This window comes from Protomyctophum bolini (assembly GCF_963924005.1).
Source record: "Protomyctophum bolini genome assembly, chromosome: 22".
Classification (NCBI taxonomy): Eukaryota; Metazoa; Chordata; class Actinopteri; order Myctophiformes; family Myctophidae; genus Protomyctophum; species Protomyctophum bolini.
The window spans coordinates 10,014,079-10,036,418 of record NC_137883.1 but is presented as its reverse complement, the minus strand read 5'-3'; the positions used below and the strand labels follow the sequence as shown (position 1 = coordinate 10,036,418).

The 22,340-nt window shown below is 43.5% G+C and overlaps 1 protein-coding gene across 1 annotated transcript in view; it reads right to left on the bottom strand.

The window, feature by feature from the left end:
- The window catches only part of LOC308310227 (matrix metalloproteinase-17-like), a 113,612-nt gene that overhangs the window by 60,917 nt on the left and 30,355 nt on the right, over window positions 1-22,340 (bottom strand). The window contains exons 3-4 of the mRNA XM_080756445.1: window positions 9,939-10,071; window positions 8,906-9,041 (exon numbers count right to left, since the gene is read on the bottom strand). Coding sequence (XP_080612571.1) covers window positions 8,906-9,041; window positions 9,939-10,071 — 269 coding nt within the window. The remainder of the gene's footprint in view (window positions 1-8,905; window positions 9,042-9,938; window positions 10,072-22,340) is intronic.

The following is a 22,340-nucleotide window of genomic DNA, read 5'->3' as shown; positions in this document are numbered from 1 at the left end:
TGGTCCATTAGTCAGCCAGACAGATGGATGGATAAAGGCTGCTTCACTCCCATTTAACCTAGCAGCACCGTGGGAGACTGTGCTTGTGCGTTGTCGACTATTTTGTCGACTATGACAATTTTTTTTCGTTGACTACCTTTTTTAAGTGTCGAAAACGAAATAAAAATGAAATAGACACTAAACTATGATGAGTGACCAAAACTATGACTACCGGTATACATAGACAATTTTGGTGTATAACTACGGTCGCCTTCACACCAGAAAGCTTTACTGCGATTAAAACGAATCCTGCTGCACATTGTCGGAAAGTGCACTTCAGTTGGCAGGTGTGAAGCCTCATTCGAAATGCGCATCAAAGAACCGCATTCTACTCCGCCAAAAAACGGGGGTTTCGCTTCGCTTCCAATCGCATTTGATTTCGATTCGGTGCAGGTGGCAATGCAATCCGCAGCAAATTAAGGAAATTAAGCTAAACACAGTTGAAGACGGAGAAGGGATATTCATTTTACGCAGCGCAAAGATGTCCTGTTTAACCGTGGATAGACGTGGGCAAATAAGGAGAGTAGGAGACTGAAGCCCTCATTGAAATGTGACGAGTACATTAATCAATTGCTTAAGGAAACACATATAAAACACTGTAGTGTACAGAATATTCAGTCTGTCTGTGCGTAAATATGCAGTACTCTATGTTTACGCACAGACGGATAACGTGAGTGATCCTGCTGTCACTGTGTGGGGAGGGAGTGGGAACTTTCTTCATGTCGATTAAACTGAACAAAATTCATTTTGTGTTGCTGTCTGCGTAAACACACACGCACGCACGTGTGCACACAAGAGTGAGAGAGAGAGAGACGTCTAGTCCCCGACACACGTTACCCTAATTTTACGTCCTAACTATTACTCGAAGACCGAAGTATTATTTTTCACACCATAGATTTCACTGTGTACTTTATGAATGGAACACATTGATGAAGTTCCCTGCTGCGTTTCCAATTGCTGTGGATGGCAGCACAGTGTGAAGGCAAACCACAGCAAATTAGATATGCAAGAATCCAAACTTCGAGTGTGTTAGGTGAGAATGCGACCTAAGAAAAGTAATTTTGTGCATGGCTGTGTGTTGGTGTCACGCTCCGAAAATAGCCGAACAACAAGCTCACAACACGTCTGTGACACATTGTGAGCACACAGGCACGTGTGAGCACATGGGTGCACACACACACACACACACACACACACACACACACACACACACACACACAACTCTCTCTAACAATCATTGTACTTTCTTCGTCCCTATTTGACATTTAATTAGATAGCACTGTCACCACCTCCTCAACCCCCCACCCCCCCACAATCACAACCACAATGACTCTCTGCCTGATGACTCAGGTGGAGATAATTAGTATCGGGGAGAGAGAGATTGACAGAATCACAGAGGAGTGGAAAGAGGGAGGTTGAGAGAGAGAGAGAGAGAGAGAGAGAGAGAGAGAGCAAGAGAGAGAGAGACAGAGAGAGAGAGAGAGAGTCAGCTGTTATGCTGTTATGGCCTTGTCTGCCATAACAGCCGACTGCAGAAAATGTTAACACTGACTCAAAGTACCATTTAGAAAGATAGAAGTGGGGGGTCATCAACTTTGACATTTTACGGAGACCGAACAACGTCTACCACCATATGGTAGTGCTCTAAGGAGTGGAGGCTTTGCACCTAATGCTTAATTCATAATAATAACACGCACACATGCACGCACGCACACACGCCGTAGATGAAGTATTACGTTGGTTGTAAAGTTCATGAATATGCTTGTCCCGTGAGGGGCGCTTATACCAACCTTGAAACATACCGTAGTTACGTCACCAAGAATGGTGGTCCCTTATTGGCCAATGGTTTCCACCGACATTCCGACAGTCATTCCGACAGCCGATTTGCATCATTGTCAATTTCATTTAATGTTTGTGTTAAGACAGAATCTACACTATAGCTGTTTATAGGAGGCGCTAGCGCATCTAAAAAATAAAATAAGTGAATGATGCTTCTACATTAAAGGGTTCCCGTTCTCTCCAAAACTATGCATCTGTTTCTATTTTTCTCCTCTCTCTCTCTCTCTCTCTCTCTGAGACATTGAACGACACACTTGACTAATCTTCTCATAGAACAACAAACAGTGGTATTTAGGTAACAATTTAGGTTGAAAATCACCAAGAGGGTCTATTACAGAATGTCTGTCTGTCCAGAGATAATCGTAGTCGTGAAAATCCCTAAACGGATGAGTGCCAAACTGTGTATGCACACTGCCAGAGTACAGGCTACAGTACTGCCACAATTCATTTTTTTATTGTTCATCTTTTATATATTTTGAAATGTTTTGGAACTCAAATGATATAATGGGTCAATGGGGCTGTGATCATGCCGTGCCCAAAGTCACAGACGACTGACACATGAAGTCTGAAATACACAGTGGAACCAGGTCCACAGAATGTCCTAGCTTTAGTAGTAGTTGTTCATTTAAAGAAAACATGAAAAGTCAATAGACTTGGCTGCCACAAGTGGCAACTTGGTTGATTTTTGGGGGCTTGCTGATTTTTGGGTGGAGCATGAATAAGACAAACATTAAAAGTCCATAGACTTGGCTGCCGCATGACGCCATGTCTGAAAACCAGACGTTGGAAGGGCTAGTGCACCTAAAAAAAAAAAAGAAAAAAAAAGATCACTCGTGTGAAGTGAGGGGCGCTCTTACCATGATCATACATCATCTCATTCTGGCCAATCACAATTTGCGTTCTCACATTTCCGTCTTCACTTTTATCTTCAATGTTTGTGTTTACAAGAAAGGAAAGCTTGGCATAGGAGGGGCTAGCAGCCCTCAAAAATACTTGAATTAACACTGAGGATTCTATTGTAAAACCTCCTTTGCTCTCTCTCCAGAGTCCAGATATCTTTCTCACATTCTCTGTGTGCCTTTAGTGATTCCATCTCAGCCTCTTTTTTCCCCTCGCCGAGAATGACACCTCCTGTCCATTTTCTTTTGTGCGATAACAACAATCAGTGACTCCAGGCTGGTGGTCTCGACTGCAGCCGGTCTGAGACCAGAGAGGGAGAAGACCTTTGTGAGACTTGACACTCTCCACTGGCTCAGCCATCGTTTATCTATAATGAGAGCGCCCAATCTGTGTGTGGAAGTGTGGAAGTAATTTACTGCAGCTGCATGGGAAAATGCAGCGGTGGGCGAAGTACTCAAACCTACAGTACTTGAGTCAACTACAAGTGAAAGTTGCTCTGTCACATGTGTACATGAGTTTAAGTACTTGAGTAGGCAACTTACTGTAAGTACAAATTAGGCTACAATTAATTTACTTTTTAATGTCAATGCATTGCTGTATTGAATTTTACTAAATATATAAAAATAATAATAAAAATACAGTGGAGGGAAAGGTCTCCACCAAATATCCACTTAGTCTCCCAAAGTACTTACTACTACTCAAGTAAACACTCATTTAGGGTACTTGAGTAAATGTACTGTTACTGTCCACCACAAGATACATAGAACTCTCATCCTCTTCTTCCTCTCATAAGTACTGTACCCTTCCTCCATCCTCTATTACTACACAGCCACTTCCTCTCATAAGTACTGTACCCTTCCTCCATCCTCTATTACTACACAGCCACTTCCTCTCATAAGTACTGTACCCTTCCTCCATCCTCTATTACTACACAGCCACTTCCTCTAATACGTACTGTACCCTTCCTCCATCCTCTATTACTACACAGCCACTTCCACTCATAAGTACTGTACCCTTCCTCCATCCTCTATTACTACACAGCCACTTCCTCTCATACGTACTGTACCCTTCCTCCATCCTCTATTACTACACAGCCACAGTACAATCCTAAACATGGACCCTTACCATAACGCACCGTTTTAAATCCACACTTTTTATTTTTTTTACTGCGTTTTTGCAATTACTCTCCTCACATTTTTAGAACCCATACATCTGGTAATAAGCTGATTAGCCTCTGGCACGTCTGCCAGTCTGCTGGATGATAATGGGCTAACATGATTAGCCTGATGCTAACTAGTCGTGCAGTGTGTCTAAGATGTGTGTGTGTGTGTGTGTGTGCCGTATTGGCGTGCGTGCGTGCCGCATTGGCGTGCGTGTGTGCCTGTGTTGCGTGCCGCATTGGTGTGCGTGCGTTGTGTTGTGTTGTGTTGCTGGTCCGGACATTGCAGACGAACTTGGGAGTTGCTGACTCTCTCTCCAGCAGACCCGGTGATGGGGTCCTTCCTGTATCACGATCTACTCGTTGGTATGGTTGACATTGACGTCGATGTTCTCCTGCATGGCACCGCTATTTCAGGTTGTTGCCATCTCTTCTGTTGGCCGTGTCCTCATTGTTGGCCCATCAGTCCTATCACTCCCGCGGTCCGATCTGGTGTGTAGTGCCGGCCACATGCTACGCGAGTCACTGCCACACATCTCAGTATCTCAGTCTTCTGGCTGTAATATTACAGTTGAGTTGCTGTGACCACTGTGCAGAGAACATAACAGGCTTTTCGTACCTGCCAACGACTTATGTGAGAAATAAGGAGATTTTGTGGTGGAGGGGCAAAGCCGCTTTGTTTCCCCTCTGCTTTGTCTCCGGAGGCAAAGGCGATGTCTCGCGTACCTGTTAATCCACGGCTTCTGGTCCTTTATACACTTCTGGATGAATCCCATGACCACGTATATGCACACTCATCGACGCCATCATCATCCAATGACTCACAGTATATCTCCCAGTCCACATGATCAAATATACTGACCTATTATAGAACGTCCATTCACACGCAAATTACGTCTCGAGGGTACCCACAACGTTACGTTACGATTCTCGGGGGTACGCGATTTTATGACTTGAGAACTGTACTTCCACATTCCAGTCAAACATTTGCCGTTTTGTCACGACTCACATTTGTCTCAAGAAGTCAGTATAGTACTATTTGGGTATGCTGTTCGATTGGTCAGACCAGCATGGGATCAGCCTCGCAGCATGCTTGCTTCAACTTTTGCCTAAAAGAAACAGGTTGTAGGAGTAAAACAGTCAGGCTTGAATCGATATATACTTCCTCTCTGTGTGTGTGTTGTTCACATTGATATGCAAAAAGTATTGGATAAGCTTGGTTGAAGAAACCATGAAGAACATGGCCTCAGGGCGTGTGTAGGGAGGGGGTGGCGGGCTGGCACACCGCCTCAGCAGCGCAGCACCCCAGCTCTTCTTGCTCGCCCCGAGGTGACACTTTTGACGCCTCCACGGCATAAGGCCGCTGCGCTGAGTGGATTCTCTTTAGTTCATCCGAGCAGGGGGTTCCAGTGGGAAAAAACATTCAGGTTGTGCGTGTGTGCCACACGTGGGCGCATGTTCGTATTTAATGAACACAGCTATGCTTGCCAGCTAAAGAATGTACTGTCTGTGCGCATTCACAATGCGTTTGAAATGTACTGTGTTCAATTGTGTTTTAGTGACTCCTACCGAAGAGGTCTAGGGTCCACTATGCTAAAAACGACCTTGTTGGTGAAGCGCTACAATCTTCACATCATTAATCCAAACATGCTTTATATACACACGTTTATCCCAGGGTTAAGCTAAGACAGTATTATGTACAGTATGTTACACTGAAGGAAATTCTTGCTCCAATACTTATATAATACTTTATATAATGTATATTTTCCTTTTCACAATGACGCAATGATGGAATGAAAAAAGAAGAAAATAACTATTTCAGAAAAATCTACAGAATTTATGATAATCTATGCATTCTGCAGCTGTTCTGCTGCCAGCTTGTGGTTGCATTTTGTCCTCGTATTGATCATCATTCCTGATGTTCCCTCTGGCCCACTGGTAAATATCCATCTCAGTCAATAAAACAGCATGAGACTGTATTAGCTTCACTCATTCTCTTAGTCTCTCTTCTCTTTCTCTCTCTGGGGTGGCAGTCCTTTGTGAATCTACAAGACTTTAAGTGCCTCAACCCCCAGACGGACAGGCTTTCATTTTAGTTTGGGGTGTATAACTTTATATATCATTTTCACCACTTTTGCAGTAAAATATTTTTACACAAGAATCCATTTCATGTATGGGAGGCCGTAGAGATGAGGAAAAACTATGTTGTGTTTGGTTCTACCTCCGGTAGGGGTATCTCCAATTTTTGGGTCCATCGTCACTAGCCTATGGCTTATGTGATAAAGCGGCATCCCTATACTCAAGGGAGTGGTGGGGTCTCTGTCTCTCTCTCTCTGTATACAGCGTGCGTACGGTGGGGGGGTCTCTGCCTCTCTCTCTCTGTATACAGCATGCGTGCGGTGGGGGGGTCTCTGCCTCTCTCTCTCTGTATACAGCGTGCGTGCGGTGGGGGGGTCTCTGCCTCTCTCTCTCTGTATACAGCGTGCGTGCGGTGGGGGGGTCTCTGCCTCTCTCTCTCTGTATACAGCGTGCGTGCGTGCGTGGGACCTGTGGTCTTGAATCTGGCGTATTAACTTTACTGCTTCACTTCTGCTTAGCCCTGTCATTCCCTGTGGTGTATGCTATCCTAATAAAGGCAGAAGTGTTATACAACCATCAAACCATCACAACAATCTTCCAAATGTTATATGAGAAGTGCTGAGGAAACAATAAAAATAAAAGCAATATGCCCCAAGAGGCCGTGCGACGTGCATGGTTCACAGTGATTTGAGAACAGCTAAAGGCTGTTGTTGGGCACGACGCAGAGTGCCTACAACCCCCTATAGCTGCTCTGAAATCACAGATAAACCATGGGGCCTTGCGTGTCTTATTGCCTTTATTAAATGGTTACCAAAATGGCAACATAAAAATCCCCGAAACCATGCTCCAGTTAAAACAGTTGTAGAAATAATTTTTATCGTAGAAACATTGTTATTTACAAGAAAGTAGTCCCCGCGAACGCCTGCACAAACAAGGAATATCTGCCTTGTTTCAGAGTCATTTCAAATGTAATGTATTTGTTGTCAAACCTGGCACAAATACTGTACGCAGGATGCCGAGGGAACCGAAATGAGTGTTACTCTTCCCCTGCCAACTGTAACACCAGAACTATCCATTTCATTTATCTCTGTGTTCCAGGGGAGAGCACTGATATAAAACAGGTATTAAATCAATGAAATTAAATAACACACAGGACTACAAATTCTATCATCAACTCCCCCCACGCCCAAATAAGGAGACCTACATGGACAGAATATCAACATGTTGCTACGAAGTTTTCAGTGACACCATATGGCGATCTCTCTGGGTTTGAAGTCAACACACATTCCACAGGAGTTTATCATAAAGTTACAATAAATCCACCATCTGTGTAGTCTGGCAGTGGGCTCCAGGGTGAATAAATTGATGTCCTTCCTTTTGCAGTTTTGTTAAATATAAAGGTGGCTCCTGCGATCTGAGCAGACAGGCTGCACAGACGGCGGTGAAGGGCTGACAGGAGCAAGCTGTTTGAGTGGCACCGGTACACAAGTGAGACAGCAACAGAGGAGAGAGAGGAGAGCGGAGGGGAGAGGAGAGGGGAGGAGAGGAGAGGAGAGGAGAGGAGAGGAGAGGAGAGGAGAGGAGAGGAGAGGAGAGGAGAGGAGAGGAGAGGAGAGGAGAGGAGAGGAGAGGGGAGGGGAGGGGAGGGGAGGGGAGGGGAGGCTGACGAGAGAGGGAGAAATGACAAAAGCCAGGACTGACTAATGCAGCTTGTTAGCCACCACCAAGGTGTTTTATATCCGACACTGTTGAGGAAGTGCACGAGAGTTTCACTTTCCATAATGCCGCTATACAAACTATTGCTTGCATGATCTGTGACAATAAACGTGAGAGGCACGTTTGTGTGTGGTATACAAAGAAGATAAATGTCATAAAGCATGAAGACATGTTGATGTTACCATGCAAGAATCTGTCTCTCATGCACGCACACACAATTCGCCAAGCATCTATCTCTCATTCTGTCACACACACACACACACACACACACACACACACACACACACACACACACACACACACACACACACACACACACACACACACACACACACACACACACACACACACACACACACACACACACACACACACACACACACACACACACACACACACACACACACACACACACACACGCACGCACACAGTGGTGTCTTTCCACCGACCAGACTACAGCTATAGCTCCCATTCCTCACTCTCCTGGCTGCTGTGAAGTAGCTGGTTCAGGCTCATAACGTGTGTAAATCAGCATGGAGACCGAGCATCTGCTTGGCTCTCTCCTTCCATAATTTAACCCTATCCTGTGACAGATGTTCCATGCTGCCGGGCTAACACGGATCCATTACGGAATGACTGAGTGACGAGGCCTTTGCTCTAGTGCCGACTTTGTCGACTATGACGACGAAAGTTTCTTCGACTGCCCTTTTTTCACCGACGGAAACTAAATAAAAAATCACACCCGTGTGAACTGAGTGGTGCAACTTCCCTCTCCCCCTCCTCCTCTCTCTCTCTCTCTCTCTCATTAGCAGGCAACAGTGCAGCACGTGCAGCACTATCTCTCTCTCCGTTTCTGGCACAACAGCGCCCCTACTGGTACTAATAGTCATTCTGGTGCTCATGGCCACATGCATAGGCGGACACATAGGTGAGCACATGGGTGAACACGGACATTGCTGTTCCTTGGAGTGGTTGCACCACTCAAAAATAAATAAAGACTAAGCTACAGTATGTTAACTAAAAGTAAGACCATATTTATTTTTGGTCAACAAATAAAAACTAGACTAAAATGTTAGGGAGGGACTAGTGGAGAAGAGATGGAGTAGAACTAAAAGACAACGCATCGTATGCTTGCTTGCAAGCTGAACATAGCAGACAAGAAACCTGCTTTACCTCCAAGAGAGATGTCTTTTAGCCCATTTGTTCTGGGGAGTGGGACTTCGCCTCCTGCGGCCTCTCGCCACCTCGGTCTCGGACACATCAGGCAGGGAACACCTGGGGGTACTCATCAGGCCCAGGGTAGGTTGGTCTGGAAAGGAGCAGAACAGAGCGGAACAGCAACGTGTAACTTTCAGCCATGGTCTGCACAATATGAACAAACTGATCAATGTGATCAATAACATTAGAGACATTAAAAAGCTGACATACAATTAAAACTGATTCTGTTCTCACAGTTCTCCCCAGAATAGGCATGCTGGGGGGGGAATACATGCCTTATTTCCGACATACTATTGGTCCGACACCCTACCCAAAACCTAACCGCAAGCACGGCGCAACGCATGTCGGACCAACGCATTGTCGGGAGCGACGGGTGATTTCCACATGTCGGACCTTTGGTGTGTCGGATCTGTGTGTGCATCCCATGCTGGGGTTCAGAATCCTTGGAATTAATGTATCCATTTGTAACTCAGACACAATTACCGGTCCTCTTCAGAGTTAAACCAACAGGAGTATTTTGCACATTTAATCACATACCTCCCAACCCACCCAGACACACAGTGACATACCTAAGATGCCAGTCTCCTGCAGGCCCCCCAACCCACCCAGACACACAGTGACATACCTAAGATGCCAGTCTCCTGCAGGCCCCCAAACCCACCCAGATACAGATACATGACAGTGACATACCTAAGATGCCAGTCTCCTGCAGGCCCCCCAACCCACCCAGATACATGACAGTGACATACCTAAGATGCCAGTCTCCTGCAGGCCCCCCCAACCCACCCAGATACATGACAGTGACATACCTAAGATGCCAGTCTCCTGCAGGCCTCCAAACCCACCCAGATACATGACAGTGACGTATACCTAAGATGTCAGTCTCCTGCAGGCCTCCCAACCCACCCAGATACATGACAGTGACATACCTAAGATGCCAGTCTCCTGCAGGCCTCCAAACCCACCCAGATACATGACAGTGACATACCTAAGATGCCAGTCTCCTGCAGGCCTCCAAACCTCTGCATGGCTTTGATGGCCTCGGTCAGAGCCTCCTTGGTCTGAAGCTGGCCATTCACTGGGTCAGACGGGGGGAGGTAACCAAACTTGCTCAGCCAATCCTGGAAGAGAAACAATTGACACAGGAGAGTGTTAAACTGTCATTCCACTCATTTCAAGGGTATTCCAAGTATTCTACACAGTAATATTTAGTGTTAATTTAACTCCAAGAGTGTATGTACAGTTTGTACACACAACCAAATCTACACTCTCCTGCGTGTTAAAAAGAGCACAAATTGATCCTGAGGCATGCATTTCAAAGCACAGAGAATGAATTACACCTGCTTGTCATTTATCCGATTTAGCCTGCTGTTTATCCGACAGTTGTGCGTGCGTGTGTGTGTGTGTGTGTGTGTGTGTGTGTGTGTGTGTGTGCAGTAGGTGAGTCTGTGTGGGTGTGTTTGTATGTGTGCAAGCTTGTTTGGACAAATTAAGACGTTTGGCTGCTGAATATTTATGGAAAGAGCAATATTCACCAGGTTGAATTATTTTTGGCTATTTCCCTTTCATAATCACTATTGATTTGACAGTGTCTTTCTTTTAGTCTTTTTTTGCCTACTAATCCAGATCCGTGATGCACAGCACACACACACACACACACACACACACACACACCGAACCTCTGTGCAGACTTGTCTTCAGACGTGCGAACTACAGATCATATCGCCTGTGGCAAAAATAAACAGTTTACATTTGGAGAAAGTCAAAAGTTCAAGTTCAAGTCAGTCAATTTCAGATTCATATACCCAGGGCTGCACATAAGCGGTGCAGCCAGTGCGCATGGGTCGTCAAAATTCATTATGCGCCGTCAATCAAAAACCTGACACAAATGATTCGGCTTCTCCGTTTCAGATGTGGAGCGAACTAAAAAGTAAAAGTTGTAAAAGGGCATGCTTTGGATGCTTTGCACTCCTCCCATTGGCCGCTGTGCTTGTGTTTGTTTTCCGGGTGCTGGAGCAAGTTGCTCGTGTGCGATGCCGTCTCTCACAGTGCAAAGCATTGCGGACTGGCACTGCTGCTGCACAACATGAAGCTTATCAACATGACAACAGCGTGACCCGACATACTGTCCCTTATTATCGTAAAGTCGGGTAGTGTACACTGTTTATTTTGCACCGAGGAGCCATGTGTGTCTGACTCTGTGTTGACTGTGTACGTCGCCTCAGCTAAAAACAAAAGGGAAGCCTGACGTATGCTTCGCCGTACGACGTGTCGTATGTTAAACAAATAGCTGATCTGCAAGCTCACAACGTGTCGCCTCCGCAACACGTTGTGAGCTAGTAGATCGGCTATTTAAATTAAAAAAAATAAAATTTGTCTAAATATTGCTTTGATGCTCATATTATCCTTAGGAAGTATTAAGAAGTTTGTATTAGAATATGCATAGGGCTGGAATACACCTATAGCTGCAATTTGCAACTCTAGATTTCTTTTTATAATGGGATGAATCTAGAGTTGCAATACTCTACATTGACTCCCCAGTCCCCACTTATCCAATAAATATTGTTTTGCTATAAGTTATTCATGCATCCCTCTTTTATCCATCCGATGAGATGGGTCGCCACATTTTAGGAGCACCAAGTAACTCCTCCAGGTGCTCCTCTGAGTGCTAGACCAAGTAACTCCTCCAGGTGCTCCTCTGAGTACTAGACCAAGTAACTCCTCCAGGTGCTCCTCTGAGTACTAGACCAAGTAACTCCTCCAGGAGACAATGCATGAGAACGACAACTGTAAAATATCTGACCAATCTGAAGTGAGTGGTGCAACTGCGCTCCCTGTTGGTACCCTAAACATACATAGTGACACAGGGACACCACCAGGGACGGACAAAGTCACTTCTATGGGTCGATTCATGCCGACACGATTGATAAGACCGTTTTATAATTAAAGCTAAGCTCGCTGCACATGAATAACACACATACAGGCTTGCTGAGTCTGCTGCTTTGCTAGGCCTTTTAATCAAAGTTGTTGTTTTTTAATAACTTTGCACCATCGACTCAGCTGTCTTTCTCACACTGCTGGCATTCTCTGTGGTGCTGTTTGTGTGTATAACCCTGAGCGGTGAGCACAGGTATAGGTACAGCATGCTACTATAAAGAGGAAAGCACAATATTGGAATTAAACCTGCCACTCACAGAAATGCTTATAAAGAGCTTATAAGTTTGGGAAAAGGGAAGAATCCGCTTACAGTACATATAGGTCAATGTCAGTGTGCAATTTGAAATCTATTGGTCAACCCACTAAGGAGAAAAATGGAGGGGATTTCCACCCACAGCAGAGTGAGAGTTCACAGAAATGCTAATAAATGTAATAATCAGATGAAGAATGCCCAATGCTCATGTTCAGGTCGATTGGCACGGAGGGGGAATACTAATGAGGACAGGCAGAGGTTTCCTAAATTTATACTAAGATTGTATTAGCAGGAATGCGAGTCTCTCGTTCTCCTGCTCTGCTCCTCGTCTGTTCAGTTCCACAACAGCTGAGCCTGCCCTCCTTCCAGATCACGTGGCCAGTCAGATGTGGTTGACTTTATATGGGTTTTTGATCAGCACTGAAAGGTGAGTGACTCGGATCTATGGTAAGGAACCCCTCCTCCACCAACATTAGCTAAATGACCTTAACATTCCGGTACCTGATATGGGCTTGTCCGACCATTGGCCCATTCCGATGTATGAGAGGTGAAAAAAAGTTTATATCAAAAGTTGAATTAACCTGAGTTTCTTCGGGAAGCACAAGGGAGTGAATCAATTCCCTTGACAAATGGGCAAGGGCATGCTAGCACAGTGTTCAAGGAAAGTTTGTAAATAGGTTGAAAGTTTGTAGGGAAGTGGTGCAGGCATTGATAATGTATAATGAGATCTGGTGCAGGCATTGCTAATGTATATGGAGATCTCTGTATCTGTCAGTCCACGTCCCTTTATTACCCATACAGTATATGGAGATCCTTTATGTCATCACTATATGCCGCCCTTTGTGCACATTTATGGCGGTACCTGATTTGTTTGATGCCAAGTTGCCAACATGTTTGGGCATAGCTGCATTGGGAACTCCTGATATAGTTAGGGCTGAGTCATGGTGACATGATGACATGGTCCGTCCGCCTGCCGATCCACGCTGAAGCCCATTTTAGTATAGGATAAAAGCTTTCCCAATCCCAGTGTCATGGTTTACCTCACAAAATGTATTCCCATATGCAGCTATATATGTACAGGAGCTGCATATGGGAATACCGGTGTGCATATTGCATGCATGGATACACATGGAAGAGAGATGGGCTTGAAGTTCTGTATTTGAGAGAGTACATCTGAGCTGTGTACCTAAGCAGGGCCGACTCCGTTTTCGGATTCCATTTGCAAACCATCACTGCTGGTTACAGTTAGAAGCTAGCATGGACCCTAGCCAGTTTTAATTCAATAATACAAAAGATCTAATAGCTTTACTGCTTGCACTATTAAACAGGAGTCAGCACCCACATGTTTTGCGGAATGAGTTTGGGTGCAGGCAATTAAGCCATTGGTTGCTGGAGATGTCCTTTAGTTTAGTGCATGAAAAAGGGTTTATCATCTAGCTAATTCCCCTACATCTCATTTATACAATATCAACAGGAAGAAGCAAATATGTTGGGAGAGAGACGTGTGGGGCGGGGGATGGCAACCAGGAAACATTGATTTTAGAGCAAGATGCCACCAGGAGTAATGGTAACAAGGGGGAAAGTGAAATGGAAAAAGTGGAAAGATTGCAGTAATGTCAGTTGATTCAGAGGTCTGACGACAACAACCACACTAATAACAACATCAGCAATTCATTCCGCTGACAGGGCAAAGTAAGGCCAAAACCATTGGGATTCTCCGAAGGGTTCTCGTTCAGGCAGAATGGAAGGTAACCGACCGACTGTTGTAAGGGTAACGGTCCATAGACAAGAATCATTGCACAGAATGCCAGTTGTATTGACCTCAACAACTGTAATTCTTGGCAGTGTTGGGTGTAACGGTGCTAGGAATAACGTCATTATATAACAGCTTACCTTTTCCAAAAGCAATGCTAGTTAAAAATAATCGAACAAGTTACTTTTCTCAGAAGGTAATCATGCAACGTAACGGCTCCCCCTCTCCCCCTCCCTCCCTCTGTCTCTCGCATGCACACACGCTCCACATTGTAATTAGCAGGCAACAGTGCAACTCTCTCTGTTTCACTAAAGCAGTACCTGATGATACTAGCTACCTCGGTTCAAGCCCAGGTTTTCCCATTGTGGGGCAGACGATGAACAAACAGCCTCTGTACACTACGCTCCCATCACCTGAACGTGTGGGAATGATTGCACTCCTTCATAAGAACTACAAATACTGCATTGAAGAACTGATATTTTATCATCTTTCTTGTGACAGAAGTGACAACATTCAGATACTGTATGCTGAATACGTTTAATCTGGTTCCCAGAGTTGTCACCCGAGTGTGTCTGTTCTTCTCACCTCACCAAACCAAACAGAATAAACAAACAGGTTTTGGCTCTAGCATTCAATGCGACTCACACAACAAGTCAAGTGTGAGAATGGCCTCTCACCATGCAATTATGTCTGAAGGCGTGCTCTGAGAAAGCTGTCATGTTGTGAGAAAGTGCTGTTTGATATACGCCCAAGGATATCACTCCTTTCTCCCCCCCAAAAAAATACATATATTTTTGTACATATAAATGCAAATGAAACTGTTCGTGTGTATGCGTATGTGTATGAGCGTGGGTGTTGTGCGTGTGTGCTTGCACAATCTACTTACTTGCTTACTCTGTGTGCACACACCGTAAAGTCAGAGTTCTGCACAGGAATAGCAAACCATGTCATTTATCTAATCTAACTGTCAGACTCACACTGATAGCAACGCAGTGACTGTGTGTGTGTGTGTGTGTGTGTGTGTGTGTGTGTGTGTGTGTGTGTGTGTGTGTGTGTGTGTGTGTGTGTGTGTGTGTGTGTGTTTTGTTATTACAAAACCTGAGACCTACCAAACATGAAACACCCGAAGCCAGAGAGGAACAAGAGAAAGAAACAAGAGGAATAATATAGAAACAAGAGCAACGAAAGTTAAACAAGAGAAACTCCATCAAAGAATAAGCTGTGAATTCCATGGAGAGTTCAGTTAGCATGGTTAGCGTTGTTTTTGCACTTTATCTGCATGCTGCTTTTTTGCACATTGTCTGCATGCTGCTTTCACTTTTTAAGGGAGAGAGAAGAGAGTGAAAAGAAGCTTTGTAGTGTGCCATTTTGTTTTGTGTTGTATTGTCTGTTATGTATTGTGCTTTTTAAATTGGGGACTGCTCGGATTATTGTGGCTGCAAACCCAATTTTCCCTAGTGGAACAATAAAGCTGAACCTTGAACCTTGAAACAACAGAGTGAAACAAGCAGGAAAAAGAAGACAATATGAGTGTTTTCAATAGCAGCATATTCAATCATATCTTCTTGAAAATATTGAAAGCCCTCCTGTTTATGTCCCTAAAACAGTTATTATGTTCTGTGTGTTTTGTTCTTTCTCCACCTTGAAACTGCAACAAGTATTTCACCAACTTTTGTATCCACTTAAACCACAGCCACCAGCCTTATTCTGAGGAAAGCTTTGGCAGAAAATAACAGATATTAAGGCCTGCAATATTACGAGTCGACGCATTGTGAGTTCGTAGATCAGCTATTTTCAGTGAAGATGTTTAATGTAGAAAACAGAAAAGTAACTAGTAAAGAGCCCTGAGGGACTCCAGCCAACCAAGTGGGTAACAATGTGATGTGGCAATACATGGACAAAGTGACTATTGGTTTCTCCAGACCGTAAATATATATATATTTTGTAATATTTTTCAGCAATTTCAAATCTGCCATCTTTCTATATCCAGTCTGAAATGAAAACGGGAATGAATGCTATTGGCTGCAACCGCATGCAGCCGTTTATGGAAAAGTTTACTAAAGTAATAAAATCAAGTGTAAAGTTTGCCCCAGAACCTCATTGAGATTATAACAGGAAAAAGCTTTGCCCCGGTGCTGGCTGGGGGGAGAATCATTTTTTGATTTATTCATTAATTAATTTGATAATTTTTGATTAATTCATTACGATTGCCCTCAAAATAGAAGAGGAGTCAGATGAGAGAAGTTTCATAACACACATTGTTATTTTTGATTGATAACAATGTGTGTTGATTGATTTTTGATTATTCTGTTCTCAAATCTTCTATTAACGTCTCCAGGTGTTCCGTCATGCCCATTTCAGCACATGCTTGAGGACTTATTTCAACCAATTGCCTGTAGTATAATGTTAAACATTTCACTCACACACTTTTTTTCTTGGCTTGTCTTGGCATGGTGCCAGAGATTTTAGGCGTGGTGCGGCACTGGGGCAAAAAAGGTCCCACCATTCTGAAAGAACCTGGAAGTGAGCTTCAATTCCAGCGTGGGGTTCTGCCCCTTGGTGCTGTACCAGAACCAAGGGGGTTCGTGCTGTACCAGAACCAAGGGGGTTCTGCCCCTTGGTGCTGTACCAGAACCACAGGGGGTTCCTGACAGTTCTTGACAGTTTTCTGAAAACGCTATGTTTCCATGTCAGTCGTTCTTCGATTTTTCAAAAATAGCAGACCTACAAGCTCGTAGCGCGCACTCAGTGGCGCGCTATGAGCTTGTAGATCTGCTATTTTTCAATAGCTAAAGCATAACATGATGCAGGAGTTCCCACCCAAAATGGGTTAAATGCATAGACTGCACAATAATCTACATTTTCCACTAGAATCTTTTTCTATAAGACTATTACAACTAAGCCTGTAATATTACTCATACTGTGCCTGGGAGTGGAATGATTATTACAATTATAATTTAGGCATTTACCACATGCTCCTATCAGAGCGACTTACAGAGTGCAAGGTCAGAGAAAGTGGCATGAACCCCTTGTCAAACAACCAGGGTGAGCATAATTGATGCCACAGCAGACAGTATGCCGTTATAGTGACTTCATGCCAGCATTGCATTATGTTTCATCATGGAATGCCCAATAGATCAAACCGCTTGTATCCACAATACAAGCAGTTTGGCCATACACTAGGTGAGAGAGTAGGAATGAATATCGAGTCAGTATATCGAGAGCTTTGCCTTCTGACTCAGGTCTATTTTTTGTCCCAACAATGCAATATAGTGACCGCAATACCCACCTGCTGCTCCTGCACTGAATCTTCCCCACCGACCACTAGATAGATGGCGATGTTGGCTCAGAGCATCACGGTTTTCAGGCCGCATGGCTGGCCCCCTATTTGAAGCGACACCACTGGAATTGACTGGAATTGACTTACTACACTGGAATAATTTCCGGGGCACAGGGCAGATACTTTCGTTGGAAGCGCTGGCAATGGTCCCGCGAGGTCGCGACGATTTCGTCCTAGGCGATCTGTGATCATATACATTTATCTCGTCTAATCTCGCCCTTAGCAGGGAAGGCGTTTAAGAGCATCTGCTGAATGGATAAATTGTTTACACACACACACACACACACACACACACACACACACACACACACACACACACACACACACACACACACACACACACACACACACACACACACACACACACACACACACACACACACACACACACACACACACACACACACACACACACACACACACACACACACACACACACACACGTTGTGAGATGCCACGGATTACCAATGATACCACACACCGCATCCAAACCTGTGCCCTAATTGTTAGCATGCAGAGCAGATGCACCGGGGGATCTCAGACAGAAATAAGCACAGCAGACAGAATGAGGGCAGGAGAGAGAAAGGGGGAGATTGGTTAGTGGCTATAACAGGATGATTAGGTCATACACACACACACAGCACATATCAATACTCACACAGGTGAGACAGCAGCATAAACCGGTGTGATCCAATCGATAACACGACGACGCGCACATCAGCATTCTGAACCAGTGCAGAAGGCGTGTGACGGGCTAAGCTTGTGGAGAAGCAGACCACTGAAATGATTCCTGACACTGTTCTCTGTGACCTTAACCACCACTACAAAACACCGCCTAGCAACTTTACCCTTGAAGACCCGAGGCCGGCTGTCTTCTAAACAGTTTTCTGGAGAAAATACGTATGTCGCTATAAATCAGTGGTGCTCAAACCTTTTCATGTCAAAGACCCCCTAAATGGCCTGGGTTGCTCGACTGCCAATCCCGACGTCCTTTGCTGCGCGTCACTCCCCATCTCTCTCCCCCCATTTCCTGTCAGCTTAGTGCTTACTTTGTCACTATCAAATAAAAGGCAGAAAAGCCCCCAAATATATAACAAAAGACCCCAAAAATGTATGTATTTAGCCGACGGCCCCCATCTCAAAATAGTTTGTTACAGGGACCTCCAGAAGCAAAGATTTTAGTTAAACATGTTTTTTAAAAGTATACATAGTATGTGCATATATTCAAAAATGTGCACACATTTTCATGATTTAAAAAAGATAGCAAATCTACAAGCAACAACTAGCTTGTATATCTGCCTTTTGGACTTGCCAAAGTATAGAATAATGCTTTTTAGCTCGAAGTGACTAAAAGGACACAGATGCTTCCCCAGTTTCAATGGGTCCAGGTTCAAGGGCGACAGTGCACACACATACGCACGTGCATTACCTTGGCCTATAAGCTGCAGTATGGAACCAAAGAGACCTACTGTATGATAGAAGCTCAGCGAATAGGAGAATAGGAGAGCTGAAGCCAGTGGGAGACCGTGGGACGCTCATACAAAGACCTGTGTTTTAGTTCCCTTTGATGCTCTGACACTATATTGGCTGTTCATTGATCCAAGACCGGCTTTCCTCCGAGGTATTTTACACCCATAAATACAAACATTCATACACCGATGGCGGAAGAAACCATGCAAGGCACCAACCTGCTCATCGGAGCAAAGTTCAGTCAGTGTCTTGTTTAAGGACACTTCGAACACTATTTCTGAGCCAGAGCCATTATTTGCCATTATTTACAGTCCACAGTGAAGATAGACAGGGAGAGAGTAGGGGAGTGACAACTGACAAAGTTCTCGGCTCGGGAATTGAACCCAGGACATACATCAGAGCCTACGCATTAAACCACAGTGACAACAATATGCTGCTGACAGTATTTAATTATAGCCATATCTAACCGGCCAAACAAATGATACATCCCTTGTACTCTTAGTTGGAGAACCGTGTCAAAAGGATAGGATGCACAGACAAATTTAAAGTCCCACCGTGTAACATCCATTTCAATAGTTGTTTATTTTGACAACACCTCTTTCTGTTGGAAGTTGGAACTGAGAATTCAGTTTCAAACAAAAACACAGGAGATACCGCTCCAAAACAAGCACTGCAGTGTCCTATCACCAGTTTGCCAGGGTTATTTTTAAACGAAAATATATGAATTTCCGATCCTTGCGTCATTTTGGCACGAGTGACTGCATATGGAGCAGAAAAAACACATTTATGTGGAATGGTTATTGTGAAAAATATACCAGTGAAAGATGTATAAAAAAAACCCAGCTTTAGTTTAATTGAAAAAGTTACACAGCATGACTTATATTAATATTAATGTGGCGTGTACTGTGGGCTCCACTACTGCAGCTGTGTCTCAATCTTTCAAACCCATCAACTGCACAAACATGAACATTTCTGCCATCAAACTAGAGTGTAAAAATGCTTGAGTTCAATTATCATTATAGGGTTGTTGTTTTTTGTGCTATTCCTGTCTGACACAAAGTAGTTGTTCTTAGTAGTTGTTGCCTGTGCAGATGTTAGTTACTACATCCATATGTATGTAGTTACTTGTTCATGAATATGTACGTGTTATGTAATGTATGTCATTTACATAGCATATTGTTTAGCAATGTAAGATTTGATATTTACTCAGTGTCCGAGTTACTTAATAGATTTATTTATACTAGATTGCATGTTGCTTACTTAAAACATTTACTCTGAGAGAAAATGTTTTTTATAGCTCTATATTCCATTAGAAAATAAATAAAGATTTGGTGTAGGTGGAAAACAAAATGATATATTCCATTTTGAAGTCATGGTACCAATTTTATCCAATCAGCAGAGAGAACCCCAAAGAGCTTCAATTTCACGGTGTTCGGTTCCAGTTTCGTCTGTTATTTTTTTGTGTTCGTTTCATCACTTCCAATTTCACTTCTTCATCCTGTATCAGTGTTGTTTTTGGCAGCAAATTTAGATTTTAGTTTTAGTCATAGGGCTGTATTTTGCGTGTCTTAAGTACCAGGTCTTATTCCCTAACTTGAGTAAACTAAAGACCTGGAGGCGTGATCAATGCCATTTGGCTATTCTGAGTGGCCAAAGAGCATTGATCACGCCTCCAGGTCTTTAGTTTACTCAAGTTAGGGAATAATAATAATAATAATAATAATACTACTTAAGACACGCAAAATACAGCCCATAGTCTCTTGAATAGTTTTCATTTAGTTTTAGTCACATTGCAGTCATCTGGAATGTTTTAGTGTTAGACTAAATATAAGATTTTAGTCGACTAAAATGTATTTTGGCGGGCCTTGATGCCGTCATGACAGATTTTATACTTTCTGAAAATAGCTGCTATTTTCAGCATGCAACCAAGTGTAAAATGACTTGTGCTGGATCTCTTGTCCAATGGATCTCTTGTCCACTAGTCCCTTCCTAACATTTTAGTCTAGTTTTTATTTGTTGACTTAATTGCCCATTTTAGTTTTTTTTAGTCTTAGTCATCATAGCTTAGTTTTCATTTAGTTTCGGTCAGTGGAAAATGGTTGTCGACGACATTTTTCGTCTTAGTTTTAGTCGACGAAATCAACACAACACTGTCCTGTATCCTGTGTTTCCCCTGATTGGATACAATTGATATCCTGCATTTTCTTTTTTTACTAAAGAGCAGAGCTTGTTACTGAACTATATCAATACATATGTTCCCAGCCATAATATGGAATATGGATGCTGGGGTTCAAGAGGTTAAATGAAGACTACACGCCTAACCATGTGTTTTAGCAGCACTTCACAACACTTAACTGCTTACAGAAGCAAATGGGCCTATACTAGAGCGTACATATGGTAATGAGGCTAATGAGAACTTATAGAACCAAATAGGACTAATGTGAATTTATGGAAACAAATGAGGCCAGGGCTTTTAGTCATTATTCACGTGGACACATTTCTCCTCAGGCAGGTTTTGGATTCATTTCACACCTCGCGGTGAACGCCGATGAACCTTTTATGCATGCTCCGCTTGGCTCTGCTGTAGAAGAAAATAACAGTTTCTCCATTAAGTGTTTCATAAATAAGCAGCATCAGTGAGCACAACTTGGGTGTTAGGTTGCTCTCTGGCATTTTATAAATTAGTAACACTCCGATTGAAAAGACTACTGTAGCCTTGTGTATTGGCATTAAATAAACAGAATAATTGCCAGCGTAATATTTCCGTAATATTTTCTTTTCTAAAAAGAAAAGAAAGAAAAGTCAAGTTGGGAAAAAGTAAAAACACTGTGTATTCCATGTAGTTACATGTCTGCTCTAATTCCAGTTTTATCCGAAAAGGCTAAATGTGGTAAAAAAAAGAAAAAAGAAGGGAAATTAATGTATAGTTTTGGTGGAACATGATACGTAAAAGAAGGTTAAGTATTTGAATAGAACCAACAGGACTGCACATCATCCCTTTCATCATGGCCAGGTCAAGAATCAATATGTAATAGTATTTACGTTTGGGGAGTGTACGCATGCACAGGCTCCACTCTCAGGGTTAACACTTGAGGATTTGACCGGTGTCTGGTGTGAGGGAGTGAGACATAAAGATGGACATGGTGTCTGGTCGAGCAACGCACTGTACAGTACATTGTGACAGTCATGTTATCACGAAGACAGAAGAGTCTGGGACGGCACATATTGTGGCGTGTGCAATGTGCTGTTGAAGAAGTACAGTTCGGTACACAGCCTTACGGCGCTTAACTGCAGGCATACAGCACCAGCTATAGATCAGGAGTGGGAGAGGGCCACTATATTTCCACACTCACTCCAGAGGGCCACATGGCATATTACTGCTGTGGCAAAAAATTGCCGATATACAAGCTCAAAACGCGTCGCAGTGCAACGCGTTTTGAAATTGTAGATATTTTTGATTTGGAATCCTGAAAGTAACATTTCTGTTTAATTTCAAATGCCTTTCAAATGCCTTTAATTATAGTTACTAGACATTACCCGTTCTGAATATGAACACCAAATGAAAAGTGTGGGTAATGCGATGTAGTAGATCACATTACTGATTGGGGGGAAACAGGCCCATCGCACTAACTTTGGA